Raw genomic sequence first — 27,535 nt, forward strand, 5'->3', positions numbered from 1 at the left:
GAATTCAAAGCAATCCTCCTGCCTCAGCCTCCCAAGTGCTAGGCTTATAGGCATGTGCCACTAGGCCTGGCAAGAGTAGGCTATTTAGCCTGAACTAGGAGGGAGCCACAAAGGAATGTAAACCAAAGAAGGGCATACTGCCTTTAGTGGGACCCTCTCTAGCTACAGCATGGACTGTGGAATGGAGGGAGCTGGCCAGGACCTGAAGAATGGTTCAGTTGGTGCAGGAGTCTAGGAGGGCCCTGAGTGAGGTCAGGGCTAGAGGTGAGGCTGCAGCAGGTTTGACCCAGGACCTGGAATGAAGGTCCCGATTGCCTGCTGCCTGGTTGAAGACCGTCCCTATTTGAGTCTGTGCTCACTGTCTTACATTCCTAATTTGAAGAGCATTACCCAGGTCAGGCTGAACTGAAACTGGCCTTCTGGAAGTCCTGGGACAGGCAGCCTTCCAGGACATTAGTGTCCACTTCCCTCTACCACCTACCAGCTTTCAGCCAGCTGAAGACCCAGCCCCCACCCCCATCCCCACCCCAGTCTCTCAACATTCTGCCAACATCCCACCCCTCACGTCTGCCCCCGGCCCTCCCCTCAGCCTGGGCCAGCCCTCCAAGGGACGCCCGCTGGCCTCTGCCTCTCCAGGGCTGATTTGGAGCCAGCAGGACAGGAGGTGGCCAGCCACAGAGAGCACACCCACAAAAAACTGCCAAGCCGCTGCGACAGCCGCACTTTATTTGGAGTTTTCCACCTAAGCGGCTCCCAGTTGAGCTGCATGACATGTGCAAAAGACCCCCCAGAAAGCTGGGCCTCGCAGTGTGTATAAAAGGCCCCCCCATGGGGCAGAGCTGTGCAACCGTAAAAAAAAGAGAGAGAGAAATCAGTTTCCCAGGAGCCTGGTTTGAGTGGGGTACATAGGGTTTGGGGCAGTTCACATGCTGCTTGTTCCAGGTCCGTTTTCTTCGCCAATTGTGCTTTCTTTTCCAAGTCTTTAACACTCCGGGGTGGTGGCCACCAGAGAGGCCAGATGCAGTCTTCAGGCAGGATGGCCTGGCTGGCAAGGGTGGTTTGAGGGTAACCTCTCTCACACACAGACACCCACAGCACAACGCTTCCCCACTGGCCATGGCTCCACCAGGAAACTCAGGGCTCCCCCAACCCCGTGCTGCCCTGTGTCACACACAGCCTCTGCCTCTGAGCCTGGCCCCAGTCTCCCCTCATGGCGCATTCAAGGGAGGACACTGCCCTGAGACAGATAAAGCCTCTGCCCCAGGGGCACAGTGGGATGGGAGGCTGTGCCATTCAAGTCACACCCAAGGCAGGTGTTTGTAGTGTTGGCTCTGTGCGCGTGAATCTGAGTGTGGCACACTGGTGTGTGGACGGGTGTGAGGGTTTGGCTGGAGGTGGGGGCTGAGGCGGGGGGAGGCACTTCCGGCATTCAAGGCACATTCACTTTGAAGGGGCTTCCAGGGACGCTTTCATCACCCCACTTGACAATGAGGATGTAGTCCCCCTTCTCCTTGACGGTGTAGGTGACGTTGTACACCCGGTTCCCCACGTGCTTCACATACACCTCCTCACAGGGGGTCTTGGGCCCGTGCACACCCACCATCATCATGTTGGTGCCTGGAGGGGAGGCGGAGGGACAGGCTCACACCAGGGCCCCCGGTGCTCTTCATCCGCTCCCCACCTCCTTTCCCACTCCCACCCCACACTCCTGTCCCCTCGGGCCTGCCTGCTTTGCTGCAGTCCACGGTAAAGGAGTTCTTCTGACCCACAAAGGCCTGGGACAGCCCAGGGCCCCGTGTCACCACCTTGCTGGCATCCGAGGAGAACTTGGGGATGGAACTGTAGCTGGAGCCACGGCTTGAGGATGACTTGGTCACAGTCTCCACCAGAACCGTGGATGTTTCATGAAGGCTGTGGCCTCCAGACAGCCGGGGACCTGCGGGACGGAGTGGGTAGCCATGAACCCCGTCAGAGGGGATCCTGCCCTTCCTAGGACGGGGGCCTGGGCCAGCATTGACAACTCTGTGACACTCAGGGTTCCAGGCCACACTGCACTGCGTTTCCCCACGTCCTGTTCTGAGAAGCCCATTTCAAACAAGTGTCCAGACTACCAGCTCCAATTCCCACTTATCCCCAGGTCTTGGCCCCTGAGGACTCTGTCCCTCATCCTTCTAGGCTTTGTCTGGGAACTCAAGCTAACTTACAGGGTTAAAGTCTTGCTTTAAAAAGGAACGTGATATATAGCTAACAAGGTCCTTAAAATAGCTTGAAAAAGCGAAGCTTGCCAAATATTTATCTTCTTCGAAGCAAGAAATAAGGGGGGGGGGCAGGAATTTACTCAGTGGTGCCACCCCTGCTTGGAAGCGCAAGGTCCTGAGTTCAATTCCTGGTACCACACAAAAAAAGGAAACCTGGAAGAAGAATGTTAAACAAATGCTTGGGGAGCTGCTACAGATGGTCAAGAATAAAGAAGAGTTGGAGTTTTTTAAATGACCGTGCCTGACTCCACACAATGGAATGATACAGAAATCCAGGCCCACCCCCACCTCCTTCGTGGTAACTTGGCCACGATGTCTAGGGGACGACTAGGGCCAGATATGAACAGCCACTGGAGCTGTTCAGGCTGGGCTGGGCTACAGAGCTCCCCGACCTGGGACACTCACCTGTGACCTTGGCTTTGAAGGGGCTGCCCACGATGTGCTGGGGGCCACCATACTTGATGGCGATGAGGTAGTTGCCAGGGGCCATGGGAGTGTAAGTGACCACATGGCCCTCAGGACACTCCCGACAGTCCAGCTGCACCTTGGAGGGGCCGTCAATGGTGACAGACAAGGCTCCTGAGCCCGCATTCAGGGTGTTCACGATGAACTCTGATGACACGCCTGGGGGCCAGAGGAAGCAAGGCTGTGGGCAGGAAGGGATGAGGCCCAGAGCGAGGCTGGGCCCCAGGCCCTGGCAGCAGGGAGGACTCAGGGCTTAGTGAGCGTTACCCCTGCCTCTAGGACAAGGCAGTACCAAAAAGCACTTAAGAACCCCAAAGCCCACTACTGCACCCCAGCTCAGGCACTTACCAGTGGTGCCTCCCTCAAGCCCAGGACCGTAGGCTGACACCAAGCCTGGGTCCCCAGCCTGGCTCTGTTCTCCTACACGGATCTTGAATGGGCTTCCAGGGATGTGGGCGCCATTGAACTTGACATCGATAGAGTGGACACCATTCTCATGGGGGATGAATCGGATGGTATGTTTGTCTGTGGGGCAGAGGGTTGGTGGGTAAACATCCCTCCTTCCTAGGAGGTCCTGTCTGGCAAGGGGTGGCAGGGGCAAGGCCAGCTCACCACTGTCCAGCTCCGAGACGTAGCACTCCTCCACTGCCCCTGAGGGTGTATGGACCCTAGCATCGATCACGCCCCGTGCACCATTCAGCTGCACCGCAAAGGATGCTGGCTGGTTCACCTTGAGACCCGTCTCCTGCAAAGGCCGCAGAAGATGCTTAGACTCCTGGGAGGCTAAAGGTGGACTCTCTTCCCCAAGTGCCCCACCCTTGGGGTGTCCAGAGAGGGGACCTGTGCCGCCTGGCCTTTCCAAAGTCACTGCTAAGTCCCTGGCCTTATGGGGGCGTGCCATCCTAGACTCTTGCTTATCTTTCAGGTAGCAGAGGGGCCCACGCCCGGCACACACCTGGAGGCTGGTGACCGTGAGACGGCGAGCATCATCCGAGAGGGAGGCCACGGGTACCACGAAGGGGCTGTCTGGGATGTGCTCATCATTGAACTTGATGGAGACCTCATAGTCACCTGGGAAGGGAAGGGCAGCCGGTCAGCAAGGGCCTAGGTGGGGATGGTGGGGCTGACTCCCACACTCCCAGCCTCATCCCAGGACAAGTTCCTTGGGTCAGGGCTCGGCTCTGAGGACAGACAAGTACTCCCAGGGGAGGGTGGAGGAGATGGGAGAGAGAGAGCAGAGCCGGTGAGGTGAGTCCTGCAGCCCCAGGCATCTTCAGCCTGGTCAGTGAGCAGAATACAGTCTAGAAGGTCAGGCTGGCCCAGTGTAGACAATTACCTGGCTCCTGGACAACATAGGAGACACCACAGGAGCCATCTTTGCGGTCCTCAAATGCAATCTCCGCCTTGCTGGGGCCCTCCACAGCAATGGACAGGCCCCCAGCACCAGCTTCTCGGGTCCAGATGCTAAACTCGGCTGGATTCAGGGAAGGGGGCAGGGGTGGCATTTGAGTACCTCTGCCCCTCATGCTGGCTTCCCAGGCCCCAACCTCCCTCCTGGCCCCTTGCCCCTCACCTGGCACTCCTGCCACGCCTTGCTCTAGCCCTGTACCTCCAGCATGCACCTTGTGGGCACCACCTTCACCCAGTGGCCCCACAGTGAACTGGAAGGGGCTGCCAGGCACATGCTGGCCACGGTACTTGACAGTGACCGTATGGGGCCCCATCTCCTGGGGCACGAAGCGCACACTGTAGGCACTGTCCTCCCCCTCAACGATCTCTGCTGCCTCTGTCTTGCCGGATGGACTGGTCACCTGTGCGGTCATGTCCTGAGAGCTGGCCTCCCCTGCAGGGTTGGGAAATGTCAGGGCCAACAAGGGCTGTTTCTGCCCCTGACCCCCAGTGAAACCCTGTCCTGTGCTCAGACCAGCCCAGGCTGTGTGGGCCAAGTCTCACCCTCTCATCCTGTCTCGGGGGATAGAAGGCCCAGCCTCCCAGCAAGGACCCCAGCCCAGCCCTCCGCTCTCTGCTCACCTTCCTGCTGCCGGGTGATGCTGCCAAAGGACCCCAAGCGTTCTCGGCCCAGGAAGTCTCCAAAAACAGCAGGGAAGGGGTCCCCGCCGACCTGGGTGGACTCCTCCACCCGCACCTCACGCTTGGTCTCCCCGCCCCGCGTCTTGCTGATCTCCGTCCGCTCTGTGCGGGTGTAGGTATGGCTGCTGCGTGTGAAGGTGCGAGTCAGGCGCTCCTGGGCAGATACCATCTGGAACCAGTTCCCTGTGGGATGCAGGGAGGCAGGGTGAGCAGTGAGTAAGGGGCATTGAGGCCATGGGCCAAGCTAGCCTCTCTTGCTGCCCTCCACCACAGCTCTTCCCCACTGTACCTGGGATCTTGAGGTTGAGGTCACAGGTGCTGCCAATGGTGGCAATGGAAGGTGCCTGTCTCCGCCGGGTGATGCTTTCCTTCATGCGGCCCTCGCCAGTCACCTTCACAGTGAAGGGGCTTCCTGTGGAGTGGAAGGGGAGATCAGGCGCACACACTGCCTTCCACCCAGCCCCTTGGTCTGTCCCCACTTGGCCTGCACCCAGAGCTTACCAGGCACGTGCTTGTCGGCAAACTTTATGTTGATGATGTAGGTGCCGGGCTCAGTGGGGCAGTAGGTGACTTTGCATGTGCCATCCTCCATGTCCTCGCAGTTGATGTCCACCTTGCTAGGGCCTTCAATGCTCAGCCCCAGGCCCCCATAACCTGGGGAGGGGGAAGAGACGTGTTTCCCTCGGCCCTGTGCCATCCACACCACAATGCTCTCCCTGCCTCAAGCTGCAGGTCCTGCCCAGAATGGGCACGGAATGCATGTAGTAACCACTAAGCAAAATGGTGTGGAGGCAGGCAGAGGGCTGAGTGGGGGACTGTCCCCAAGGGCAGTGGGCTTTCTCTTAAAAGAGGGAACTCACAGGATGTTCACTTTCCCTGAATGGACCCAGGCTGTGAAGCCCAACAGAGATGGGCCAGGAAGTCCAGGGAAGAGGGTATGGCACAGTGGGTTCAGGGTGGGAAAGAAAGACAAGCACCCACCCAAGGGGGCAGTCGGAAGGGTGGACCCAGGGGCAAGGAGTACCTGCATTACGTGTGTCCACGATGAACTCTGCCACCTGGAAAGTGTGCCCCTCGGAGAGACCCTTGCCCCAGACTCGGACCTTGCTGGCGTCCCCAATCTCAGATGGCCCCACCAGGATCTTGAAGGGGCTGTTGGTGACGTGCTTGCCGCCCTTACGCACACTCACCACATGCTCCCCAACCTCCTTGGGGGTGAAGGAGATCCCTGTGGAGAGGGGGTATTAGGCAGAGCACCCCTTGGGACCCCCTCTGCCCACCCCCATGCCCCTGGAGTCCCAAGCTCACCAATGTGCCGGTTGGGTAGGCGCTTCAGCAGGCAGGGCTCCTCGATGCCCGAGGGTGCTCGGATGCTGGCAGTGAGCAGGCTCAGGTCGCTTTCTGTGATCTTCAGCGACACGTCCGTGGAAGTGCCCACGTTCAGCTGTGAGGTCCTCATTGAATCATCACCTGGGGAGGAGTTGGGGCACTGAGCCGTTGTGACTCATCAGGCTCTGCACTCTTGGGGCTCAGGAACCCCCAGGACAGACCCTGCTGGACTCAACAAGAGTCACAGGCTGCTCCCAGGCACAAAGGCTCAGGCCTGCAAGAGCTGGATCTGTTTCACATTAGCTGGCAGCAACCACAGAAGGGCCTAGCACCCCAATTCCTCCACGGCTGCCTCAGTCCTTTGAGGGCTGAATCCCTAAATGGACCGCCGTGTATCTGTCTGTGAAACGGTGGAAATGAGACATGGGACAGACCACCAGACCACTTACTTGCTGTGTGGCTCTGGTCAAAGTGCTTAGCCTCTGTGGGATGGGTTTTCTCATCTATTCAGAAGACTGCCAATACCCTGGCTACGCAAGAGTAACTTCAGAAACGAAATGAGATCGTGCCTTTAAAGCATGGGGCTGTGAGGCTGGATGGTCTTCCCTGCTGTGGAGAAATGTTCTTCAAGTTTATCCAAAAATTCCCTCCTCCACTTCCAGGGGGCTTCTGCACAAAAGCCCTGAGCGAACTGCATATACATCGCGTGCTGTGTGTGTGTGCATCTGTGTGTTTGTGCCATGGGCTATGTGTCCGGCTGTCCACCCACCTGTGATCTTGGCTGTGAAGGGGCTCCCTGGGATGTGCTTGTCATCAAAGCGCACGATGATGCTGTAGTCTCCGGGGGCTGTGGGCAGGTAGGACACAGTGCAGGTGCCGTCCTTATTGTCCTTGCAGGTGATCTCTGCCTTGGATGGGCCCTCCACAGCCAGGGACAGACCCCCTGTAGGTGGAGATGAGGCTGAGCTCAGAGGTCCTGCTCTTGCCTGTGTATCTTGCTGGTCCCCATCCCTCCCTCCCCGAGGCTCTCCTCACCTTCCCCAGCATCCTTGGTGACGATAGTAAAGGTGGCTGGCTTGTTGACCATCCCATGGCTCAGGCCTGGCCCATAGGCACTGACGTGGCGGCTGTTGATGGCGTCCACATAGAACTGCAGGGGGCTCCCTGAGGGGACAGGGAGGGACCCGGGTCAGCGCAGGAACAAGGGCTACCTATGCCTAACTTGAGCCCCCAAACCTTCCAGCAGCCTCCTTGCTGGGCCCTGCATCTCTGCCATGGGGACCTGGCTTGTGGAGGTGTCACCCACCGGGACATGATTCCCTAGAGTCCCAAATGGAGTCTGCACACAGCAGGTGCTTGACTACTCAAGGAGGGAAGGCAGGGCTGACTCTGGGCCACCCCAACCCACTCACCAGGGATGTGGTTGCCGTCGTATTTGATCCCCATCTGGTGCAGGCCCTTCTCGGTGGGTGCATACCTCACCATGATGGTGCCATCCTTGTTGTCGGTGATGCTGGGCCGAGCGGTTTTCCCAGAAGGCATCCTCACCTCCCCTGCAGGGCAGATGAAGTTACATGGGGGGTCCCGGTTTCTCCCACCCTAATCCCCCGCTGCTCCAAGCCATGCTCCTGTGGCTGTGCTTCCACCCTAGAGGCCAGATACTGGGACACAGGCTAGAGCAGCAGGGTGAACCCTGAACTGGGAGACAGGTGGCTTAAGCCTGAGTTTTAGCTCTACCCAACTTGCTTTGTGACCTGGAGCAGTTTGTTCCCCCTCTCTGGGCCCCAGTTTACAACTCTAAGAGGCTAGGTTTCATACCGGAGGCCCCAGGCCGTACCTGTGAGCTCCCCTTTCTGCATGGTGAAGGGGATGACCAGGTTGAAGGGCCTCAGCATGGACTCCAATGGCTCCACCGGCACCACGGGCTCCTCTGTGGCCTGTGGCAGGTGAGAAGAAACAGTCTTTGGCTTCAGGGGGCCTTGGAGTGCGGCCTGCCTCAGGACTGAAGTTGGGCAGAGCAAGGAGAGAACAAGATGGTCAGTGGTGAAACCCGAGTGGCCGAGAGGTGCGCCAGCTGCAAGAGATGCGGTGCTGTGCCTGCTTGGGACTCCCTCTGCTCAGCCTATTGCCCGCCTGCTTTCCAAGAGGCCCCTAAACTGCGCCCCAGCTTTGGCTGCAGAAGAACAGAAGGAAGAACTGGAGGAAGGGGAGGAGGAGAGGGGGGCGAGGTCCACCGCGGTAGGCACAGTACCCAGTGTGTGGGGCGGGGGCCAGGCCGGGGAGGGGTGTAGGGCTGGCACAGCAGCAGCGCTTCAGAGGGCTCCTCCACGTGGGGCAAGGGGTCACACGCCTGAGGAGGCAAGGCACGGGGGCACAGGATGTGACTCAGAGAACGGCTGGGGGAACCCAGGTCCTGGGTGGTTATCTCAGGTGCTCCGCCCTCATTCTCCTGCACGGCCCCCTTTGTGGAGACAGCTGGGGACAGTGGCCTGAGGCAGAGGGGAGCACTGCGTTTCTACAGTTCTGACCTCACCCAGGCCAAAAGCAGAGCTGTGCTCACCTCCCGCTTTGGGAGGCTTCAGGACCCTAAGGTTCCCAGAGGTGAGGACAGGTTCTGGGATCTCTTGCTGCTGCTCAGAGTGTGGGTCTCCTCCCCGCTCCCCACCAGCCACTGTCTGTTGCTGGCAGGACTGTAAGCTTACCAGAACGTGGAAGGGGCTGTTGGGGATGTGCTCGCCCCCAAACCGGATGGTGATGACGTACTTGCCCGGCTCAGGTGCGGTGTAGTAAATGTCAAAAGTACCATCATGGTTCTCAACTACGTCCACGTCAAGCTCTGCCCCATCTGGTGTGGACACCGTGCAGGTCACCTTCCCCTTGCCTGCTGCCTTGGCATCCACTGTGATCACAGTCTCCTCTCCGATCTGGATTCGGGGGCCCAGGCAGGCACCTGGCACATGGAAAAGCCAGGTCAGGGGCTGTGGGGGCTGTGTCCAGTCCTCCTCCTGCTCAGCTGTCCCCCAAGCCTCGAGCCCACAGAAAAAGAGGAGAAGAGGAAGACACTCACCCAGGCCATGGCCTCCAATGGACACTAGAAACAGAGAAGAGTGTTAGGCCCTGCAGCACTCAGGACGGGTCTGGGGTGGGAAGGGGGTTGGAGGGGGACAGGGCCCCTGCCAGCCATCCTTGAGGGGCTGGGCAGCGGGTATGGACATGCTCTGAGGCTGGATGGTGAGAGAGGCAGGGGTGTGGAGTGGGTGCCCACCTGTGACAAGGCACTTGCTGGCATCCCCAGTGGGCAGGGCATGGATGCGGAAAGGTGAGTAAGGGATCTCGTCGCCCCCATACTTGATGGTGATGGTGTATCGGCCACTCATGTCTGGTAGGTAGGACACAGTGTATGTGCCATCCCCGTTGTCCCGGATATTGGCCTTCTTGGGCTTACCCTCAGGGTCCTAGGGGAGAAGCAGAGGTCAAGGCCTGCCTGTGCCCAGGGCCTTACCGGAAGTAGGTGTGTAGGACTCACCAGGATCTGGACAGTGAGCAGCCCCTCCCCAGCATCCCGGGCATCAATGGTGAACTCCACTGGCAGGCTGGCAGGGATGCCAGAAGCGTTGAGGCCGGGGCCGCTGGCCCGCACCTTGCTGGCATCATGGGCTGGAAGCACTTTAATCTTGAAAGGGCTTAGGGACAGAAAGGATGGACAATTGGCTGAGGGCTGGGGCAGGGGTGGGGCGGTCCATCTCATCTTGGCGAGAAGGATCCTTGTGGGGAAGAGGAGCCCATTTCCAAACCCCTTTGACACAGCCTGAGCATTTCTCTGCCATTCCCCCCAAGAAGCTGGGGTAATTGTTTAAAGAGAAGGACCAGAGGTTTCCTCCCCAGGAGGCTTTCTCTCATTAGCCCTTGCTAATTTTGGTGTCAAGTCTCTGGGGTGTGCTACCTCCAGGCAGAGAACTCTAGGGAAGGCAGGATGGAGCCGCCAACAGGATGAGGCTCAAATGGGAGGGGCTGCCCAAGGTCGAGGTGGCCCCAGGAGCAGCGGTCCAGAGCCAAGCAGCTCCTTACCTGCGTGGCACCTCCTGGTCGGCATACTTGACAGCTACTGTGTAGGGTCCGTCAGTGGCAGGGGTGTAGTGGACAGTGTGGGTGCCATCCCCCTTGTCACGCACCTCTACAGGCTCAGCCACACCTGGGCAAGGGGAGCGGGGTCAGCAGAGCCTCCTGGCCCATTGCCTCACCTCCTTCCCCCCTGCCCCAGACATTCTATACCTGTAGGGCCCAGCACAGCCACCTGCAGGGGGGCCCGGCCAGCTTGACTGCAGTCCACTGTGAAGGTCTGGGGTACCCGGGCCCTGACGCCAGCTCCCAGCCCTGGCCCCGAGCACTTCACCTTCCCAGGGTCCACCACATCCTTCACTGGCACCCGGAATGGACTCCCTGTGAGGAGGAGGAGGAGGACATCAACCTCTACCCATCTGCCTGGGAGGGCCTCCCTGATGCCAAGGACTCAAGGAGGAGGCAGCCTCCCTGCCCCTTTGATGCCCACAGCGAGGCCAGACCAACATTCAAAAATGCTTAAGAACTTTCTGAGAAAACATAAGAATAAATGAACTTGGCTACGGACTGAGGCTGGGCAAACCTCATTTGCGCTTCGGGTCAGGAAGAAGGTCTTCCTAACAATACAATGTTCAAATGTTTTCTGACATTGTGGTGGGAGCAGCCAGCAGGCCAGTGACAGTGACCTGGACCATCTGAGTGACCAAGCCTCTTGAGTGGACTTGCACAACCAAAATCTGAAGCTCTAGGCAAGGGTTGCTGGGAATGAACGGGAGGAGCTGTCATCCACAGCAGCCCCCGCCCTGCCCCCCAGGCTTCCTTCCTGCCATCTCGCCTCTGCCAATCTCCACACCCAGCTTCCCTCTCCTCTAGCACCACGCAGCCTTCCCTACACCCTCCCCTCTGTGCACCTGGGATGGGCTGCCCCCCGAAGGTGATGTTGACGTCGTACTCTCCAGGGGTGAAGGGGATGTACTCCACGGAGCAGCTACCATCCTTGTTGTCCTTGCAGGACATCTTGGCTTCTGAAGGGCCCTCGATGGCTAGGCCTAGGCCCCCGGTGCCAGCACCCCTGCAAGATGACACTCCGATCACCTCTGCTAGGACCAGTGAATGTGGATGGAGGGGGTTGCAGGGATGGGGAGGAAAATGATAGCAGGCAGGTGGGGGCCCTGAGAGGGGTGAGGGATGAGCTACAGGGGCTGACTGGGAGACCATGGGAGGTTTGCTCCTGAGTCACCCCTCAGAGAGGATGGGACGGGGTGAGACACAGACAGGACAGGTGGAGAGACAAGATCGAGGCAGCCACAGCCTCAGTTCAAGGTTAGGGAAGGCCAAAGGTACCTGGTTTCCACAGTGAAGCGGTTGGATTTGTTGACCAAGCCACTCTCTAGGCCTGGCCCAAAGGCCCGGACTAGGGTGGGGTCACAGCCTTCAGTCACACCCACTCGGAAGGGGCTTTTGGGCACAGCCACCTCATCATATAGCACCTCCACCAGATGCACGCCTGGAAGTCAGACATAGAGTCAGTCAGGGAGTGTAGCCCCACACGCGCCCCGCCCCCCCGGCCCCAGCCCCGACCATGCTGTGATCAACTCCCTGTCAGGTGTGCCTCCCTTAGCCCAGCCACTCACCCTCCTCAAAGGCTGTGTACTGCACCCGGTAGGTGCCATCCCCATTGTCTGTTACGTAGGTGTCTGTCTTAGCACCAGAGGGGTTGAGCACTCGAGCTGTCACATGGTTGCCACCCACGGTTGTTAAGGATCTTGCATCCACAGTGAACTCAGTGGTCACCTCCCGAAGGACACCTGGGGCCAGAGAGGCGTTCTCAGCATGGGTGTTCAGCCCTACTCCTCCAGGTGGAGCCCGGCCACCCTCTGTACCCCTGTGGGCCCCAGGCTGTCCCCCATAATGTATGTCACCATTTGGTGACATATTCTGCCCACATCAGTTGCTCCACCGGGCTGTGGGTCTTGGGGAGTAAGTCTGGGTCTCACATGCCTTATGTCCTCCATGCCCAGTCCACAGTGTGGCCCCACAAATGGCCCATTTATGCTACTATCCTTTGACTCCTGTCATCTTCTGTCCCAGAGCTTTCCCTCCTGAGCAGGGTTCTTAGCTTTCCTGGGTCTAAGATCCCTTAAGCTAGTAAGTGCAAAGATCTCCTAAGAAAAATGCTCAGGGGCAGATGCCATCTTGTTATAAGAGCAGAGGCCAATGTCCACACCCTGCTTGTCCCCTCTGCACTTTCTTTGAGATGTCTAGGTCCCTAAGGACTCAGGGCTGCCATCTCTGCTTCCCTCCCTCTCACTGCCGTCTCCTCTCTCACTCACCATGAGGCTCCACTCCAGGCCCCGAGACCTTGACACCGCTGGTGTCAACAGCTGGTTGCACATGGACACGAGTGGGGAACTTGGGGATAGGGTGGCCGCCGTACTTGATGGTGATGGTGTAGGTGCCGGGGAATGCAGGGCTGTAGGTGATATGGTAGGTGCCATCCGCGTTGTTGTGGATCAGCACCTCGGCCTTGACGCCGGCATCGGACAGGATCTCGATGGTCAGCTCAGCCTCGCCCGCCTCTGAGCAGTCCACAGTGAAGGTGGCCGCCTCTCCAGCCTTGCCGCGCTCCAGGCCTGGCCCGCTGGCCCGTACCTTGCTTGGGTCAAACACAGGCTGGATGGTGGCCTTGAAGGGCGAGCCTGGGATGTGGGCTTCGGCAAACAGGATGTTGATGGTGTACTCCCCGGGCTCCGTGGGCAGGTAGCTGACAGCACAGGAGCCATCGCCATTGTCCTGGCATTCGATCTTGGCCTCGCAGGGGCCCTCCACAGTCAGCCCCAGGCCACCTGTGCCAGCCCCTTTGGTGTCTATGGAAAATGGTGCGGGGGTGCCGACCAGGCCGCCCTTAAGCCCAGGGCCGTAAGCACAGACCTAGGAGGGAGCAGGTGTGTGAGTTCCCCATGTCTGGCCTCTCCATGGCACCCCACCAAGCTGAGAACTTCAGCTGAGCAGCTCTGGAAGACTGAGTACAAGTACTCAGGAGATGAAATAACTTGTCCTAGTTAGTGGACCCAGGATTTAAGCCAAGGTCTGATTCCAAGGCCTGGCTCTTAATAACTAAATTGTCTATAAGGCAGGTCCTGGCTGGAGGACAATCCTGGCCCTGGGTCCTTGGCTGTGCCCACTCCTGGAACATAAGTACTTCCGGCCTCTGCCCCGGATTTGTTCATTTTCCCCATAGCCCCCCAGGTCTTAGCTCCAGCCAGCCTGTGTCTCCTCACCTTGGAGGGGTCGGGGGGCAGCACACCCTCCACAGCAAAGGGGCTACCAGGCACTGGGTGGCCGTCATAGGTGATGTCCACCTTGTAGGGCCCCTCCTCAGGGGGCATGTAACGGACTGCCTGGGCTTCGGCTCCACCCCCAGGCTCCAGTTTGCAGGGGATTGGTCGTCGGGAGGGTGAGGTCATCCGTACATCCAGCTGGCCCTGACCACCGGCCCCTCGTGTGTTCACAGAGAACGCCTGTTCCTGCCCCACAGCCACCTCTGCACATAGCACAAGGAACACCATGAGCAGAGACTCCAGCCTACCCCACTCAACACTCCTCACTCCCAGGGTGGCTCTTGTCCTACTTACTGCTGTTGAGGCCTTGAACTTTGACTTTGCTGAGGTCCAGTGGGGGTGCCACATTCACTATGAAAGGGCTTTTGGGAACAGGGTCCCCGCCATAGGTCACTGTCACTGCCATGTTGCCCTATTGTGTATAATAGAAAGTCAGAACTGGGTAACTTAGCTTACCTTGGCAACATCCCCTGGGTCTATGTGGACTCATAGAGACACACAGAGAGAGGATGGGAGGCAGGAAAGGAACAAGGACTCAGAATGGTTCTATGAGATTGCAGGAGGGACCCCTGGTCCCTGCTCTGCAGGACAGGTGAGGGCATGCCAGGATGGGACGCACCTGCTGGACAGCAGTATACTTGACAGTGTAGGAGTAGTCGTGGTTGTCTATGATTTCAAAGTCCCGCACAACCTCGCCCTTGGCTGCCCCAGCAAAGTGCACGTCCAGCTTGGCCTTGCCAGCTCCCTTGGTCAGCACGGTGAAGTGAGTGGGCTTCCCGACTTCCACACCTGAGAGCCCATCCAGAGATGGTGAGGACCTCACCCCAAGCCCAACCTCACACCAGCCCCACTCCCACCAGACACCTACCTGTGCGGTTCAGCCCGGGACCCTCAGCCTTGACCTTGCTGGCATCATGGGACGGGTCCACCTTGATGTGGAAGGGACTGGCGGGGATCTCCTGGAAGCAGAAAAGGCCTGATCAGGTCTCTTCCTAGGAGATCACTCCCCTGTGCCTCCTGGATGCTGGTCAAAATGCCCAGGAAACAAGTGAGCATGAGGATGGCCTCTGCACCAGCCCTTTTACGTCTTGGCCACAGTGCCCACTCTCAGGGAAGGGCCTGCATGGCTGTGCCTTCTGCCCCTGAAACCATGCACTGCCAGCTGTTGGGGTAGACCTCCAACATGCAGGCCACTGTGACTACCAACAGCAGGGGGCTGGGGTACCTGGTTGGCAAACAGCACCATGATGGTGTAGTGGCCAGCTCCAGGGGGCGTGTACTTGACTGTGAAGGTGTCATTGTCATTCTTGATGATGTCAAAGTCAATGTCAGCCTCTGCAGGTCCCACCACACCAGGGGCACACTTGATGCCAATGCTTACGTCACCTGAGGGAAGGAAGAGGCCTGAGTGGGGCCCAAAAGCCTCCTGCACCTGCAAGTCATAGGATCCTGTGGAGTCCAAGGCCTCTCCCACTCAGAACCCACCCCGTGCTCGAGTGTACCTTGTCCTGCTTCGCTGCAGTCCACCGTGAAGTAGGTGGGCTCATTGGCCTTGAGGCCTGTCTTCTCCACACCAGGGCCATACACCTTCACCCGCTCAGGGTGACTGCCCTCTCCCACGTTCACCTGTGGGCAGGGGTCAGTGCTCAGCTCGGCGCTCCTCCTAGCACCACCCGACCCAGGCTGATAGAATGGTCTTAGACTCTTTGAGGGATTTGGGATAGGGTGGGGGGTGGGGGCTGCATGGTCTGGGACAGCCAGTCCTGCTGAACAGAGCCCACCTCCCTCTTGGGGTCCCTGGCAGTAGGCATGGGGCAAGCTTGGAGGACGAACCCTGAAGGGGCTCTTGGGCACATTGACGCCTCCCCAGGAGACGATGATGGTGTGCTTGGTGGGCTTGGTGGGCACGTAGGAGCAGCGGAAGGTGCCGTCACCGTTGGGGATCACCTTGATGTCAATGGGGCAGCCATCTGCGTCCTGTGGGGATCACCCAAGCAAGGTTCTTAGTGGCTGTGGCGGGCTCAGAGCACATCAGCATGCCCTCTGCTGGCAGCAGGCAGATTCGACACCCCTCCTTTCCTACCCACTAACACTGATGCCTCCCCTTCCCTGACATCAGACCAGGTGAGGGTAGTGCCATGAGCTCTGGTGGCCAGGGCCCACCCTGGGAACCAGGAGACCTGGCTCAAGGCCACCTGTGTGGCCTGCTTTCCCAGCCCAGCTTCCTTCATGACTGAAATGTGCTAGTGAAATCAGTGTTTCTAAAATTGAGAAATGAGCCTTTTAAAGAGTTATCTCCTCCGAGCCTCAAGAAAATGTTCATTAACCACTAGGAGTCAATGGACACCAGTTTGAGAAAATGAAACCACTGTCCTAAAATTCAGTGGAATCATCTTTCAGTTGCAAAGTATTAGTAAAAAAAATGAGTTGGGTGAAATACGGTTCTATGATTATCATAATAAAACAAGTTTTAATTTTTCATAGCACTTATGGACCCATGAGACCCAGTCCTGCCTTTCTTGATGTGGCAACCTCCCTTCTGGAGGCCCTGCCTGGGGAAGTGGGGGCTGCAGAGCCTGGGGGGCACTCACCTGGGCATAGAGCTTCAGGTCTCCCTTGCCAGCTGCTCGGGCATCAATGGTGAACTCAGCGGGCTTGTCCACGATGCAGCCAGTGGGCTCCAGGCCAGGCCCAAAGGCCTTCACCTGGGCAGAGCAAGAGAGGAGAGCTGGGTTGGGCCTGGAGGAGCCCTAGATCACCACTTCCCAACCCAGCCTGTGTGCAGGAGCTGGGCTTGCACCTTGTCTGGGAAGCAGTCTGGGGTGGCTGGCTGGATGTGGGCAATGAAAGGCGAGTCGCGGATGTCCTCGTCATCACAGATGACATGCACAGCATACTCGCCAGGCTCTGTGGGCCAGTACCGCACATCACAGGAACCATCCCCCTTGTCATCACACTCGATCTTGGCCTGTGAGGGTCCCTCGATGGAGAAGCCTGGGTGAGAAGCAGGATGTCAGAGGGTGTAAGAGGCAACTTGGACGCCCGGGCCAGTCTCCCGTCCCTCCCCCAGCAACCACCCCAGTCACCCCAGTGTCCCATATCCCTGCTCATCCCGATGATCCCCAGCACTCCCACCCCTGTCCCCAGCCACTCTGTCCTGTCACACCTCTCCCCAGAATTCCTACCTTCTGCCACCCAGTCACTTACCCAGTGTCCCCACCTCTGTCCCAATGGCCTCCACCACAAAGTCAGCTGACTTGCCCACCTGGCCAGTCTCCAAACCTGGGCCCCAGGCCCGCACCTTCTGTGTCCCTGCCTCTGGGCTCACCTGGACCTCAAAGGGGCTAGGGCAAAAAGGGAGCTGCTGTCAGTGCCAGGAAGTGCCCTCGCCAGAGGTACCCTCCTCGCTTCCCTCCAGCCCCTGCAGCCTGCCTCCTTTCCTCTTGCCCGGTGAAGGCTCAGACAGGAAGGCATGGGGGAGTGTTTACCTTCGGGGGATGGCGTAGCCGCCCCATGTGATGGTCACCACATACTTCCCAGGCACCACAGGATAGTACTCGCATTCAAACACATCGGCTCCAGCCTCCCGCACCTTTACCAGCTCCTCTGTGCCCTCTGGTGTGGAGGTGCAGATAACATCCTGTGAGTCCCACCTCCTCAATTCTCTCAAGAAAGGCTTGGGACCCAGGGATCTGAGGGCAGTGTCACTAGTGGGCAGAGCTGAAACTCGGGGTAGGAACCATGGTCATCCCTGTGCCCAGAAGTGTTCATCCCAGTGAGGCACACAAGACAGAACTAGTTCTAGTTTGCAGCCTGGGAAACTGAGGCAGGGAAGGGACAATGTGCCAAGATCCCATGGGGCCCCTTTGGAGTCTGCTCCTAGGGTGGAGTGGTGCTGGCTGTCATTACCCTCGGGTTGTCAGAACAAGCGGCCAGATTTCTTCCCTGCTCCTCCACCCCCAGCCCCCACATGGCACTTACTTGGCCCCTTGACTGTGACCTTGAGCTCCCCACTGCCGGCACCCTTGGTGAACACCTTGAAGTCGGCCACCTCTTTCACACGTACACCTTTGGGTTGCAGGCCTCGCCCAGAGGCACGGCACACGTTGGGATTACAGGCTAGGGAGAGGAAGGAAAGGGAGTTTGGGGGTGCCTAGAAGCCCTGGACAGAGCCTCAATCACTTGTTCCCTCACTGGCCGCAGTCCTCTTGACTCCCTCACCAACAGGCACAGGCCATGGCCCCATGAACCCCTGCCCTGCTTCCTTTATGTCTCCCACACAACTGGGCTGCTGGGAGCTGTGCTGAGCAGAGCTGGCACCAGGTCAGGTAGGTTACAAGAAACCCTTTCTGCTGGGGTCCTCAGAGCCAGTACCACTTGGGACAAAGACATGACAGAGCCTGGCTGACAGTGAGCTAAGAAAGGCAGGGAAGGGCCCTTTGTCCACACCAAGTCCATCCATCTGGGTCTTCTCAGAGCCACCATCACAGCCTCAGGAACTAGGTCACGCCACAAAACATCCAGCAATACCATGGAACCAGAGCTGTTCCATGTAACATGAAGCCTGCCACAGAGCACAGGCAATGCATAGAAACCAGCCTGCCATGGGACACGGGCAAGAGTTCGAATCTCAGCCTGCCACAGAACACATAAAATGGCATGGAGCCCAAGGGGCACCACAAAACAGGCAGTGACATGTAACCCAGGGCTTGCCACAGAACACAGGCAGTGGCACAGAACCTGGGGCCTGCCGCAGAATGCCACAGAATAGGGCTAATCCACAGCATATGGGTCATGCCACACAGCACAGGTGAGGCCAGTCTGCCATGGCTATGCCCAGCCTTGCCTCCGCTGGCGAGTACTAATGTGGCTCCACTCTCTTGGCCTGGTGGACGACGGCCACGGAGGGGGCAGGCGGCAGCAGGGGCTCTGAGTGCAGGGAGAGAAGCAGTGTGTGTGTGGGGGTGTCACCAACTGAAGGCCCGGCAAGCAGGTGGGGTCTTACTGGTCATCCTTCAACCTTTCCACCCACGGTGGCACCTGCTGTGATATCCTTCGGTGTGGTCTCCTGCCCCTCCTCTTAGGGCTGGGAGATGATCAGGACAAGGCCTTCCTAGGGCCTGACCTGGCAACTCTTTCTGCCCAGCTCAGCCCTCAGCTACCTACCCTCCTTGAGGATTAAGTGCTGCATTTACCATCAGTCCTCAGACCTGGAATTTGGTGGCAAGTCTTTCTGCATCTTGGCTTTGGTGAGGGTTATTTGGGGAATCAGTGTAAGTAAAGCCCCTTACCTTCTGCCACGTGGACAGGGAATGGACTGCGAGTGATGGGGGAACCAGCAAAGGCCACGTGCACTGTGTGTGGTCCCTCCATCACAGGCCTGTATGTGCAACGGAATGTGCTGTCACCCTTGTCTTCCAGGGCCACCTCTACTGTGTCCTGACGGCCCTGTGGGTCCACAATCACCACAGCAACATCACCAGTGCCAGCTCCTGCCATGGACAGAGGACATCAGGGACATTCTGGACACACATAGCCAATCAGGGCCCTCCCCCATTCTGGGACCAGCCAGCCTCTGCCTAGAACCTCTGCCCTAGCCCGCTGTTCACACCCCCACGTCCTGTCAGGGGCTGCCCACCTGACATACCCGGGTCCCACACATACCAGCAGTGTAGATGTCAAAGTAGGTGGGTTTGTTGGCTACATTACCCACAGGTTCCAGGCCAGGGCCACGGGCTGACACCTTGTTAGCATCCCCCAGGGCCATGCCCACATTCACCTCAAAGGGGCTACGCTCAATGTTCTGGCCAGCAAAGAGCACAGTCACCTAGAGGTCAGAGGTCAAAGGTTAGCTTCTAGCAGAGCGCAGTTCTGAGAGGGGTGGAGGGACAGAGTAGAGCCAAGGAAAGCAAAAGGCAGATGGTTGGTACCCTAGGAGGGGTGGGTGTGGGCTGAGAGGGGTACATTGAACCAGCCATGGATGTGAGTGGCAGGGAAGTCAGGAGGGCCTACAGGGAGATACCTTATGTAACCCAGCGACCTTGGGCACGTAGGAGACAGCATACGTGCGGTCCTTGTCATTGTTGGGAACCACCTTGGCCTATTGAGAGGGAAAGAGATTGGAAGTCGCAGTGGTTGTGGCCCCTGCTGACCACACAGTGCCCAGGGCTCCTCAGCCCCACGTGGTTCCATGATGATGTCTTCTCTAGCCTCCACAGCACCCCCCAGGAATCTGGTTCCAATCCCATGCTAATCCCTCCGTCCCTGAGGGCCTTTCCATACCTCCTCCGTGTGACCCTCAGGGTCCTCAATGTAGACCAGCACCTCGCCCAATCCAGCATCCACCGTCTGCACAGTGAAGTGGGCAGGCTGCAGCACTGTGTTGCCCTGGGGCTCAATGCCTACGGGTAGAAGCAGAACCCAAATTATGCACCAGGACCCTACCCCTGCCCAGCTTCCCTGGGGAAGGCCCTCAGGGTTCCACACATACCAGGCCCATAGGCAATAGCTTTCTTGGGGTTCAGCTGCTTAGAGCGAACAGGGGCACCAGGTTTGAGCTTGGCCTTGGGGAACTGGGAGAGGTAGGTCATGACCGAATGCTCATCCACGTTGGGGTCCACAATCTCCTCAGGGGCAATCACCTGCATGGAGAGGAATGATTCTCATGGTGCCCTCTTTACCCAGCAGCCTCAGTTCTCACCTGCATCCTGCCACGTATCCTCACAGGCCAACCTTTAGCTCTGCTCCACCATCCCTCATGCCCCACACATCACCCCATCCGCCAGTGTACCTGGGGCACCCCGAGCCAGTCATCCGCCTGTTGCATGGCCTCTCGAGCGTTCTGCACTGGCTGGTTGGGATCCCAGGCCTCCCAGTCTGGGCAGAGGCCTGGAGAGATGGTGGAAAGGATCAAAAGTTAAGGGAAACCAGGCAGCCAGATGCTGAGCACCTGCGTCTGTAGGTTCTCCCTACACCTTCAGAGGCTGCAGCTTCTACTACCTTTCCGGCCAGCTTGAGGCCCCTGACCAACCAGGTTCCTGCTGCCTCCTGATGTCACAGCCCATCAGCTGGGATCCCAAGTAAGATGCAGCAGCCCTCACTAGCAGCAACAATGAAGGCTTTCTGCCCTCGCTGATGCAGCCTGGCACCAACCCTGCCAGCTGGCTTACTGCCTTCCCAAGACCCAGCAGAGACCCCGAACACCAAGCCCCCATGAGGGACCCTTGCCAGACTTCTTTTGCCTCATTCAAGTTGCTTCAGGGGTGAGGAGGGGAGGGCAAAGGCCCTGTCCCACGTATGCCTATCCCCTCAAGCTGCAGCCCCAGCATTCTAAGCACTTCCTGCACCCTAAGCACTTCCTGCACCAGCCCTATGCATAAGACTCCTTTCCTGACTGCCCTGGAAGAGGATGAGTTCTCCTCTGGGCCATAAAGAGCCCAGCCTCCTAGCAGTTCAAATGTGAGGTAGGCCCAGATCACACTGTGAAGCTGTACAGGGTCAGGGGATGCTTGGTCCAGAGCTGGAGTGGGGCCTTATGCATTAGTAGGGAGGGGGCCAGCTCAAAGGCCAGAATCCATGACTGGCCGGAACAGCTGAGCTCACTGCTGGCAGCCGCACCAGCTGTGGGCAGTGGCCCAGCAGCTGGGAATGCTTCCCAGGCAGCATGCCCCTGCCTCCCACTCCCTGCTCCCCAGCTGACCCCAGGGTGGGGGTGGGATTTCCCCAAGGGGCTGTGGCTCCTCAGGCAGCGTAAGGTAGAAGAAGACCTCTCCTCTCAGGAGATGAAGGTCAAGTAGGAGCTGTGTACCAGGTAGGGCCTTGGCCTACGCAGCCTGTTTGCTGAGGGCCCTGATCTACCTGACTAGGCCAGGGCCCACACACAGAGGGGGCAGGGTTGGGTCACCTGCCCCTGGATAGTACTGCACTGCCTCAGCCCACATCATGCTGGGCTTCAAGCCCTCCTCAAACTCTTCCAGGGTCTCATCAAAAAGAGCCTTCTCTTAGTCTAACTCTGGGCTTTCTTGTCACAAGGTCCATCACACTTTCCTCCTCTCTGCTCAGAGGGGATGATGCCCATGTGGCAAAGCAGGGAAGCAAGGCCTTGGCCTCTGGGTGTAAGGTGTGTGATTACTGACAACTCACAGCCCTGTCTGAACCTCACTTCCCTGGGTCTATAAAATGAGGTGTTTTAAATCTTTTCCTGCCCCGCAGAATCAGGCCCGCCTACTGGTAGGTCCTGACTAGAGCAGTGATTCCTGGTAGGAGGAGGAGCAAACTCCATGTTGCTCTTGATCCCTGACAACCCCCGGCCTCGCCTCCTTCCCACTGTCCTTCCAGGCTGAGGCTTCATGGGTGCCTGCTGGCCTACTCACCAGGGGCACAGTTGTCCACCAGGGCACCCAGGGCCTTGCCATCCTGCCAGTCACGGTTGAAGTTGGTGATGGGCAGCTGGGGCACCTTGTTCTGAATCCATCCAAGTAGTCGCTGCTTAGGTGTCTGTTTGCGGGCATCCTCGTCATCCTCATCCTCCCACATGGGCATGGAGATGGAGTAGTGCAGGATCAGTGTCCATATCAGGCCCAGGATCAGCTTCAGGTTCCCATCCACAATGGCCTTGCTGTCTACAGAGTGGAGGGAACAAGCTGGTCCCACCTCATGCCACACCTCTGCCCCGAGTGCCCATCCACACCTGCCCAGCTGCCTGAGGCACTGCTAGAGTGCCAGGGTCAGGTTCCTATCTCCACATCTTACCCCCTTCTTTGCCCACTAAATTCTGTCTCTGACAAGTCCTGGTCCACGCGTCAAATCCTCTGTCCCTCATAGTACCTCCACCTCTACTGCAGCGCTTGAGGCTGCCTCCAATCTAAGCCAGTTTCCCATTTTGGCCCTCCTGGACTGCAGGCCTCTTGGGTTCAGACATTATTTTTAAAAAAATAATTTTATCAACATACAACAAACTGCACATTTTAAAGTACAGTTTGATAAGCTTTGACACTAAGCATGTACCCACAAAGCCACTGCTACAAATCAAGAATAATCAGCATGGCCACCACTCCCTAAACTGCCTTGTACATAGCCCTTTGTGAGCCTTTCTTCCTGATCTGTTCTCTATTATGATAAATTAGTTTGTGTTTTCTTGAAGTTTATATAGATGAGATCATACAATCATCTTGGGGTGGGGGTCTGACTTCTTTCACTTTAGATCCTGGGTTTCATCTTCTACACTGTGGGCCTAGAATTGAGCAGGGTCTCAAGAAAAGTGATTGAATGAATATTTTGAAAGCTTAAGTTAGACAAAAATGGGATCAGCCCTTTTCCACTCACAATTTACCCCAAAGGCCATACGGGCTCTTGGAACAATGGAGTTCTGGGAGGGTGAGGGGGCATAGCATGTCCTCAGCTAAGTTGGTTTTTTTTGGTACCGGGGACTGAACTTGGGACCTTTCGATTGTGAGGCAGGCAGCAGAATCACTGAACTAAATTCTCAGCCCTCAGCTAAGTTTTAAAAGTCACATTGCCAAATGCTGGGGATCAGGGAATCTCAAAAAAGCCAGGAGAAGGAAATCTCATCCAAGGGGGGGGGGGGTCAAGGCTTAGACTGAGGCACACTCTACCCATCACCTCCTCTGAGTAATACTTTGGACCAGAACTAGCTCCCCAAGATTTTAGAGCCCCAGTTTCCCTTCAGTAGTTAGAGGGAAATATCCAGAAGGGGAGGGGGTTAGAGTACAGATTTTGGAATCCACCCTACAGTAAAGCACAACGCAGGCCTGAAATCCATCAGCTTCTCTGAGCATTGACTGCTTTTAAGAGGCTTGGAGGGGGCAAAGACTCAGTCTTGTTTACTGATGTTGCCTGAGAGATGAGAGAAGGTGGGGCTGGAGATTCCTACCTTATACACCTTTTCCTGCTCCCCTCTCCCAGATTCTGGGGGAGCGTATTAGAAGACAAGGGCCTGGGGAACCCCTGACGTCTCCACTCCACCCCCACCTACCTCTGAGGAGGATCCTGGTCTTCCTGGGCCCTGGGGCCTCCCCCACCCAGTCACTGATTCATCCTTCCTTCCCTAACAGCTCCCCAGCCCGCCCCTTTCCCCTGGCTTCACTGCAGCACAATGGTTTGGCAGCCCTTGGATTCCATGACACACTCGCTGCTGGCCTCTGGTGCTTTCTTTCACTCTCTGTCACACACAAGCTCACAACACTTTCACACAGTCTGGACGCCCCAGTGCCCCCAGCCTCTCACAGCCCTGACAGCCGCCAAAGCTGGGGACTCACACACCCAAAAGTGCCCTCTGTGAGAGAGGCCTTGAGGCTTGCGGCTGGGAGGAGGTGAGAGGTGGAGAAGGGGTCCTGTTTGCTGGAGAGAGAGGTTTCTCCCTAGCAACTGGCCCTGGGCCAGACAGCAAGTGGTCCATAGCTTGGGGCAGGATGGGGACAGCAGGCTTCAGTCCCACCCTGGGAGCAATGACCTTCCTCTCCCTCCTCCCCTTGGAAGCCAGGCAGAGGCGTGAGCTCAACTCAACCCAAGCTGCTTCCCGGTGCAGCACCCCACTGAGCCATCACTTTGCCTGTTACCCCCCAAAGAGTAGGAGAAACCAGACAGCTAGTCCCAGACCAGATACACACTCAGACTGCCTCTAGCGGAGAGGCGGGGAGAGAGGGCTGGGCAGAGGGAGGTGCTGGGACAGCTGCTGCCCCCTCCAGCCCCTCCCTCGGCTGTTGGCTCCAGGAGAAGGAATAGCAACTGGGGAACAGCTGCGGGACAGAGAGCTGCCTCATAGGCCTCTTTGTTCTGAGGGGCTGAGGGGACAGTAGGGGTCCAGAGGGGGTGCTGGGGGGTAAGAAGGGCATGTAGTTCCTTTGATCTAGGCTGTGAACTCCTCTTCCAGGTGGACTCTGAGAAGTCCCACCCCCTGCTCCCACCCCAAACCCTGACTTCCCAACTAGAAAGAGAAGTGGGGAGTCTTTATGACACCCCCTAGATGCCCAGTTGCTCCATTTCAGTCCTGAGACAATGTCCTGCAGGAGGTCTATGGGTGGCTCCTCCCCACCACTAAATAGGACCCGGGGAACTAGAGGAAGCAGGATACCCCCCTCCTTGCAGGTAGCCCCTCTACATCTCCTTGGGGTCTCCGGGCTGCTGTCTGTGCCCTTCCCCTGGAGCCTCAGCCCTGGCCTAGCAGCTGAATTGCTGACAGCTTATCTCATCAGCATGAGTGAGCCTCTTGGCCCATACAGGGCACAGCTCCCCTTCCTCCCAGCGGGAACTCAGGGAACTTCCCTCCCACCCTCAAACAGCTCTGGCTTCTCTCCCCGTGACGAGGAGCTGGCCCCTCCACAGCTGAGCCAAGGGGGCCCGGAGCCAGGCACCGCCATGGGGGAGGGGAGAGGTGCGCTGGGAAGGATGAGGCCTGGAGAGGGGCCTGGCCTCCCCCGTAGCGCGCAGCCGGAGAGAGGGGGGAGGCTGAGTAGTTTCCCATCATGTCTTGCAGAGGCCCCAGGCTTTCCCCTGGAGACCCCACCTGGGACAGTCTGTCCTGCCTTTCATTCCCAGCAAGGAGGGGGATGACATACAGCCCCAGGACTGCCTCTCTCACCCTCCACCTTCCCCTCCCCGCCACCCCTCAACCCCACTACACACACCAGGGCCCCTCCCCCACCCCTTGCCCTCAGCCTTGTCCTTCTGGAAAGCTCAGAGACATCTGCTGTGTCACGGAGACAGGGCTATTTCCAGGCGAGGGCTGGCGGGTGGGGGAGCAATACTGGGGCAGCAGGAGGTAAGGCCTAGGGAGGGGACTGGACAGGGCAAAGGGCCCCTGGACTGACCTCAGCTGCTAATTCAGGAGGCCTGGAGATGGCCCTGAGGGAGAATGGGGGTGGCTAGGCCTCCAGTTACCTAGACTGGGGGGCACCTGGCCCCATGTGCAATTCTGCTCCTGGAGCCCTAGGAAGCACTCTGCAAGGGGTCCATCCTGTAAATCACAGCAGGGCTCTTAAAAGCTCACCACAGGTGTGGGATGGGGCTCTGCTGCAGGCTCCCAGCCTGCCAGGATGAAGGCGGGAATGTGAGGGGCAGGCCACCCAAAGCCCACCCTGGGCTAGTGGGATCCAGAGGCTGGCGGCCTCCCCAGCTCCACCCAGCATGGACACACCTTCCAAATCTGGTTACACTCAATGACTTCCTCCCTTCCACAGGCCATTCCCTCCCTCCCCAAGCCCAGACTGTTAGTGGCAGCCAATCCCAGGCATAGGGTGTGGGTTGGGGCAGGGCACCCAGAGGCAGGAGCCCCCTCTAGGCAGGCTAAAGCAGGAGAAGAGCAGGCAAGGGTTAAACTGCCTGCCACTGTTCAGTGCCTTTTTAGGTTTTTCTGAGGATGGGCCCTGCCTGCACCATCCTGGGCCTGAACTCAGCTGCTGAGCACAGCCTGTGGAGAACCTTAGTGGTGCTGCATGGCCACCAGCTCTTCCTAGCCTCAGAGCCTGGGAGACTCGGGCTGGGGGTGTGTGGTTGGGACCTGTCTTCAGTCCACACCTTGCGTGGGGAGGGGGTTGCTGGGAAGCCATTTGCTTTGTTGGTATGGGGTAGATGCCCCCAGAATCAGTAATGCCCTCTTAAGCATGCACGGGGACTGCCCAATACAAGGAAGAGGGACAGTGAATGGCCCCAGGCTGGTGGGAGTGTAGAGGGGAAGGCTTTAGCTGCAGGGATCAGAAAGGGTAAGGTCTAGACTTTCTAGCCACCTAGGGAGTGTCCCTTGTCCACAGAGAAGTGTCAAGACAGTGCCAGGGTGGCTGCATCAGTGAGGGAGAGGCAGGGCCCAGGGACCCTCTGGTGCAGGGTGGGTGGGTGGGGGCTCCCTTTCCCATCTCTCAGCTCCCCATGGGCCCACTCAGCACCTGTGTCCCCTGCTCCTAAGGGACAAGCCCTCCCCTGCTGTGGCCATGCCCGCACTGACCAATGGACACGAGTTTGATGTGCTCGCGCTCCAGGAACTCGAGGGCCACGGACACGTTCTCCAGCTTCATCTGGCGGAAGTTGGGGCGCGGGTGGAACTTGCGGTACATGCGCTTCTGGCTGAGCACTTCGAGCAGGGCGATGAGCCGCAGCCCGTCGCTGAGGTCGCGCTGCAGGTCGGTCAGGCGCTTGCCCACGCACTTGAGGTGCTCGTTGCACCAGCGTGTGAACGTGTTCTGCTGAATCTTCTTCCACGGCGCGTCCTCGGCCAAGTCCTTCTCGGTGGACGGCATCTCGTCTGCCTCGTCTCCCAGGCCAAAGCCGGAGGCGTCGGGGTATCCGCTGTTGTTCATCATGCTGTCGGAGGCGGGGGTCGGGCCTGCACGGCCTGGGGGTTCGGGGTGCGGGTGCTGTCGGGTCTCGACTGCAGGACGCCGCTACGCTGCGCTCCTCTCCAACTTCTCTGCGCCCTGACTGGCGGGGCTCCGGACCTCTAGCTGCTCGCCGCTCTCTCCTCTCGCTGTTTCCCTCTGGGGGCGGAGCGGTGCTCGGGAAGTGCGGGCCGGGCCGGGGCGGGGGGTTTAAGAAGCCCCCGTGCCGCTCCCCCCACCCCCCGCCGCGCCCGCGGCCCCCAGGGCCACGTCAGAGCGCCGGCCTCCCAGGAATGCCGCCCGGCCCGCGGGTGGGGGCCGCGCCGAGCCCCACGGCCCCGCCCCCGCCGCCCCTCCTCCACGCTGCCCTGCGAGCAGCCGGACGGGTCACGCACCTGCCCACTTGGCCGGGGGCCACGGTGCGGGAAGATGGGGTGAAGGCGGCAGTTCCCATGTGCACTCAAGACCTCAAAACTAATCACTGTCACTCAGGGATGAAATATGTCCCTGCTCACCCAGAGGGATTATAGAGATAAATGGGGAAACTGAGGCCAGTGGCTAGTGGCTAGGCTAAACACACTGATCCCGTGTTGACAGAATTTTCTGGATGTGGTGAGGTTGTTGACAGGGCCTGGGAGTCCTGGCTTCTAGCCCGGGGTATTGT

General features: G+C 58.4%; 1 protein-coding gene across 2 annotated transcripts; it reads right to left on the minus strand.

Annotated features, from left to right (window-relative positions):
- Positions 1-709: 709 nt before the first annotated feature.
- Flnc (filamin C) lies at positions 710-27,117 on the minus strand. Of its 2 annotated transcripts, XM_004856374.3 has the most exons (48): positions 26,502-27,117; positions 21,916-22,164; positions 20,334-20,431; positions 20,034-20,184; positions 19,826-19,944; positions 19,566-19,643; positions 19,208-19,370; positions 18,835-19,035; positions 17,525-17,662; positions 17,032-17,158; positions 16,751-16,887; positions 16,344-16,537; positions 16,135-16,248; positions 15,377-15,520; positions 15,046-15,169; positions 14,769-14,929; positions 14,412-14,502; positions 14,163-14,332; positions 13,838-13,955; positions 13,484-13,746; positions 12,536-13,133; positions 11,837-12,010; positions 11,547-11,709; positions 11,114-11,274; positions 10,416-10,583; positions 10,212-10,335; positions 9,670-9,826; positions 9,409-9,598; positions 9,211-9,234; positions 8,846-9,093; positions 8,395-8,493; positions 7,981-8,080; positions 7,556-7,696; positions 7,179-7,307; positions 6,913-7,086; positions 6,123-6,284; positions 5,839-6,042; positions 5,316-5,468; positions 5,104-5,226; positions 4,755-4,997; positions 4,297-4,566; positions 4,060-4,197; positions 3,679-3,794; positions 3,336-3,468; positions 3,072-3,248; positions 2,664-2,882; positions 1,727-1,936; positions 710-1,617 (listed from the first exon to the last, which is right to left on the minus strand). In XM_004856374.3, the coding sequence occupies exons 1-48, from the start codon at positions 26,854-26,856 to the stop codon at positions 1,430-1,432; spliced, it is 8,181 nt and encodes a 2,726-aa protein (XP_004856431.2). In that variant the 5' UTR covers positions 26,857-27,117; the 3' UTR covers positions 710-1,429. The 2 variants fall into 2 exon arrangements, with proteins under 2 accessions (XP_004856431.2, XP_004856432.2); XM_004856375.3 differs by lacking the exon at positions 8,395-8,493 and having other exon boundaries at positions 26,502-27,116.
- Between the last annotated feature and the right edge of the window lie 418 nt (positions 27,118-27,535).

Source organism: Heterocephalus glaber, unplaced genomic scaffold (genome assembly GCF_053883595.1).
Source record: "Heterocephalus glaber isolate CG9 unplaced genomic scaffold, H.glaber_assembly_v1.0 deba00000546, whole genome shotgun sequence".
Lineage (NCBI taxonomy): Eukaryota > Metazoa > Chordata > Mammalia > Rodentia > Bathyergidae > Heterocephalus > Heterocephalus glaber.

What these genes read in the sequence shown, in the direction of transcription:
- Flnc (XM_004856374.3), bottom strand. Translation starts at nt 26,856, where the DNA reads ATGATGAACAACAGCGGATACCCCGACGCCTCCGGCTTTGGCCTGGGA. An exon ending in TGCCCCCCGACCCCTCCAAG is followed by an intron (nt 13,134 to 13,483) that starts GTGAGGAGACAC and finishes GCTCCCTCCTAG; the next exon opens with GTCTGTGCTTACGGCCCTGG. An exon ending in GCAGAAAGGGGAGCTCACAG is followed by an intron (nt 7,697 to 7,980) that starts GTACGGCCTGGG and finishes TCTGCCCTGCAG; the next exon opens with GGGAGGTGAGGATGCCTTCT.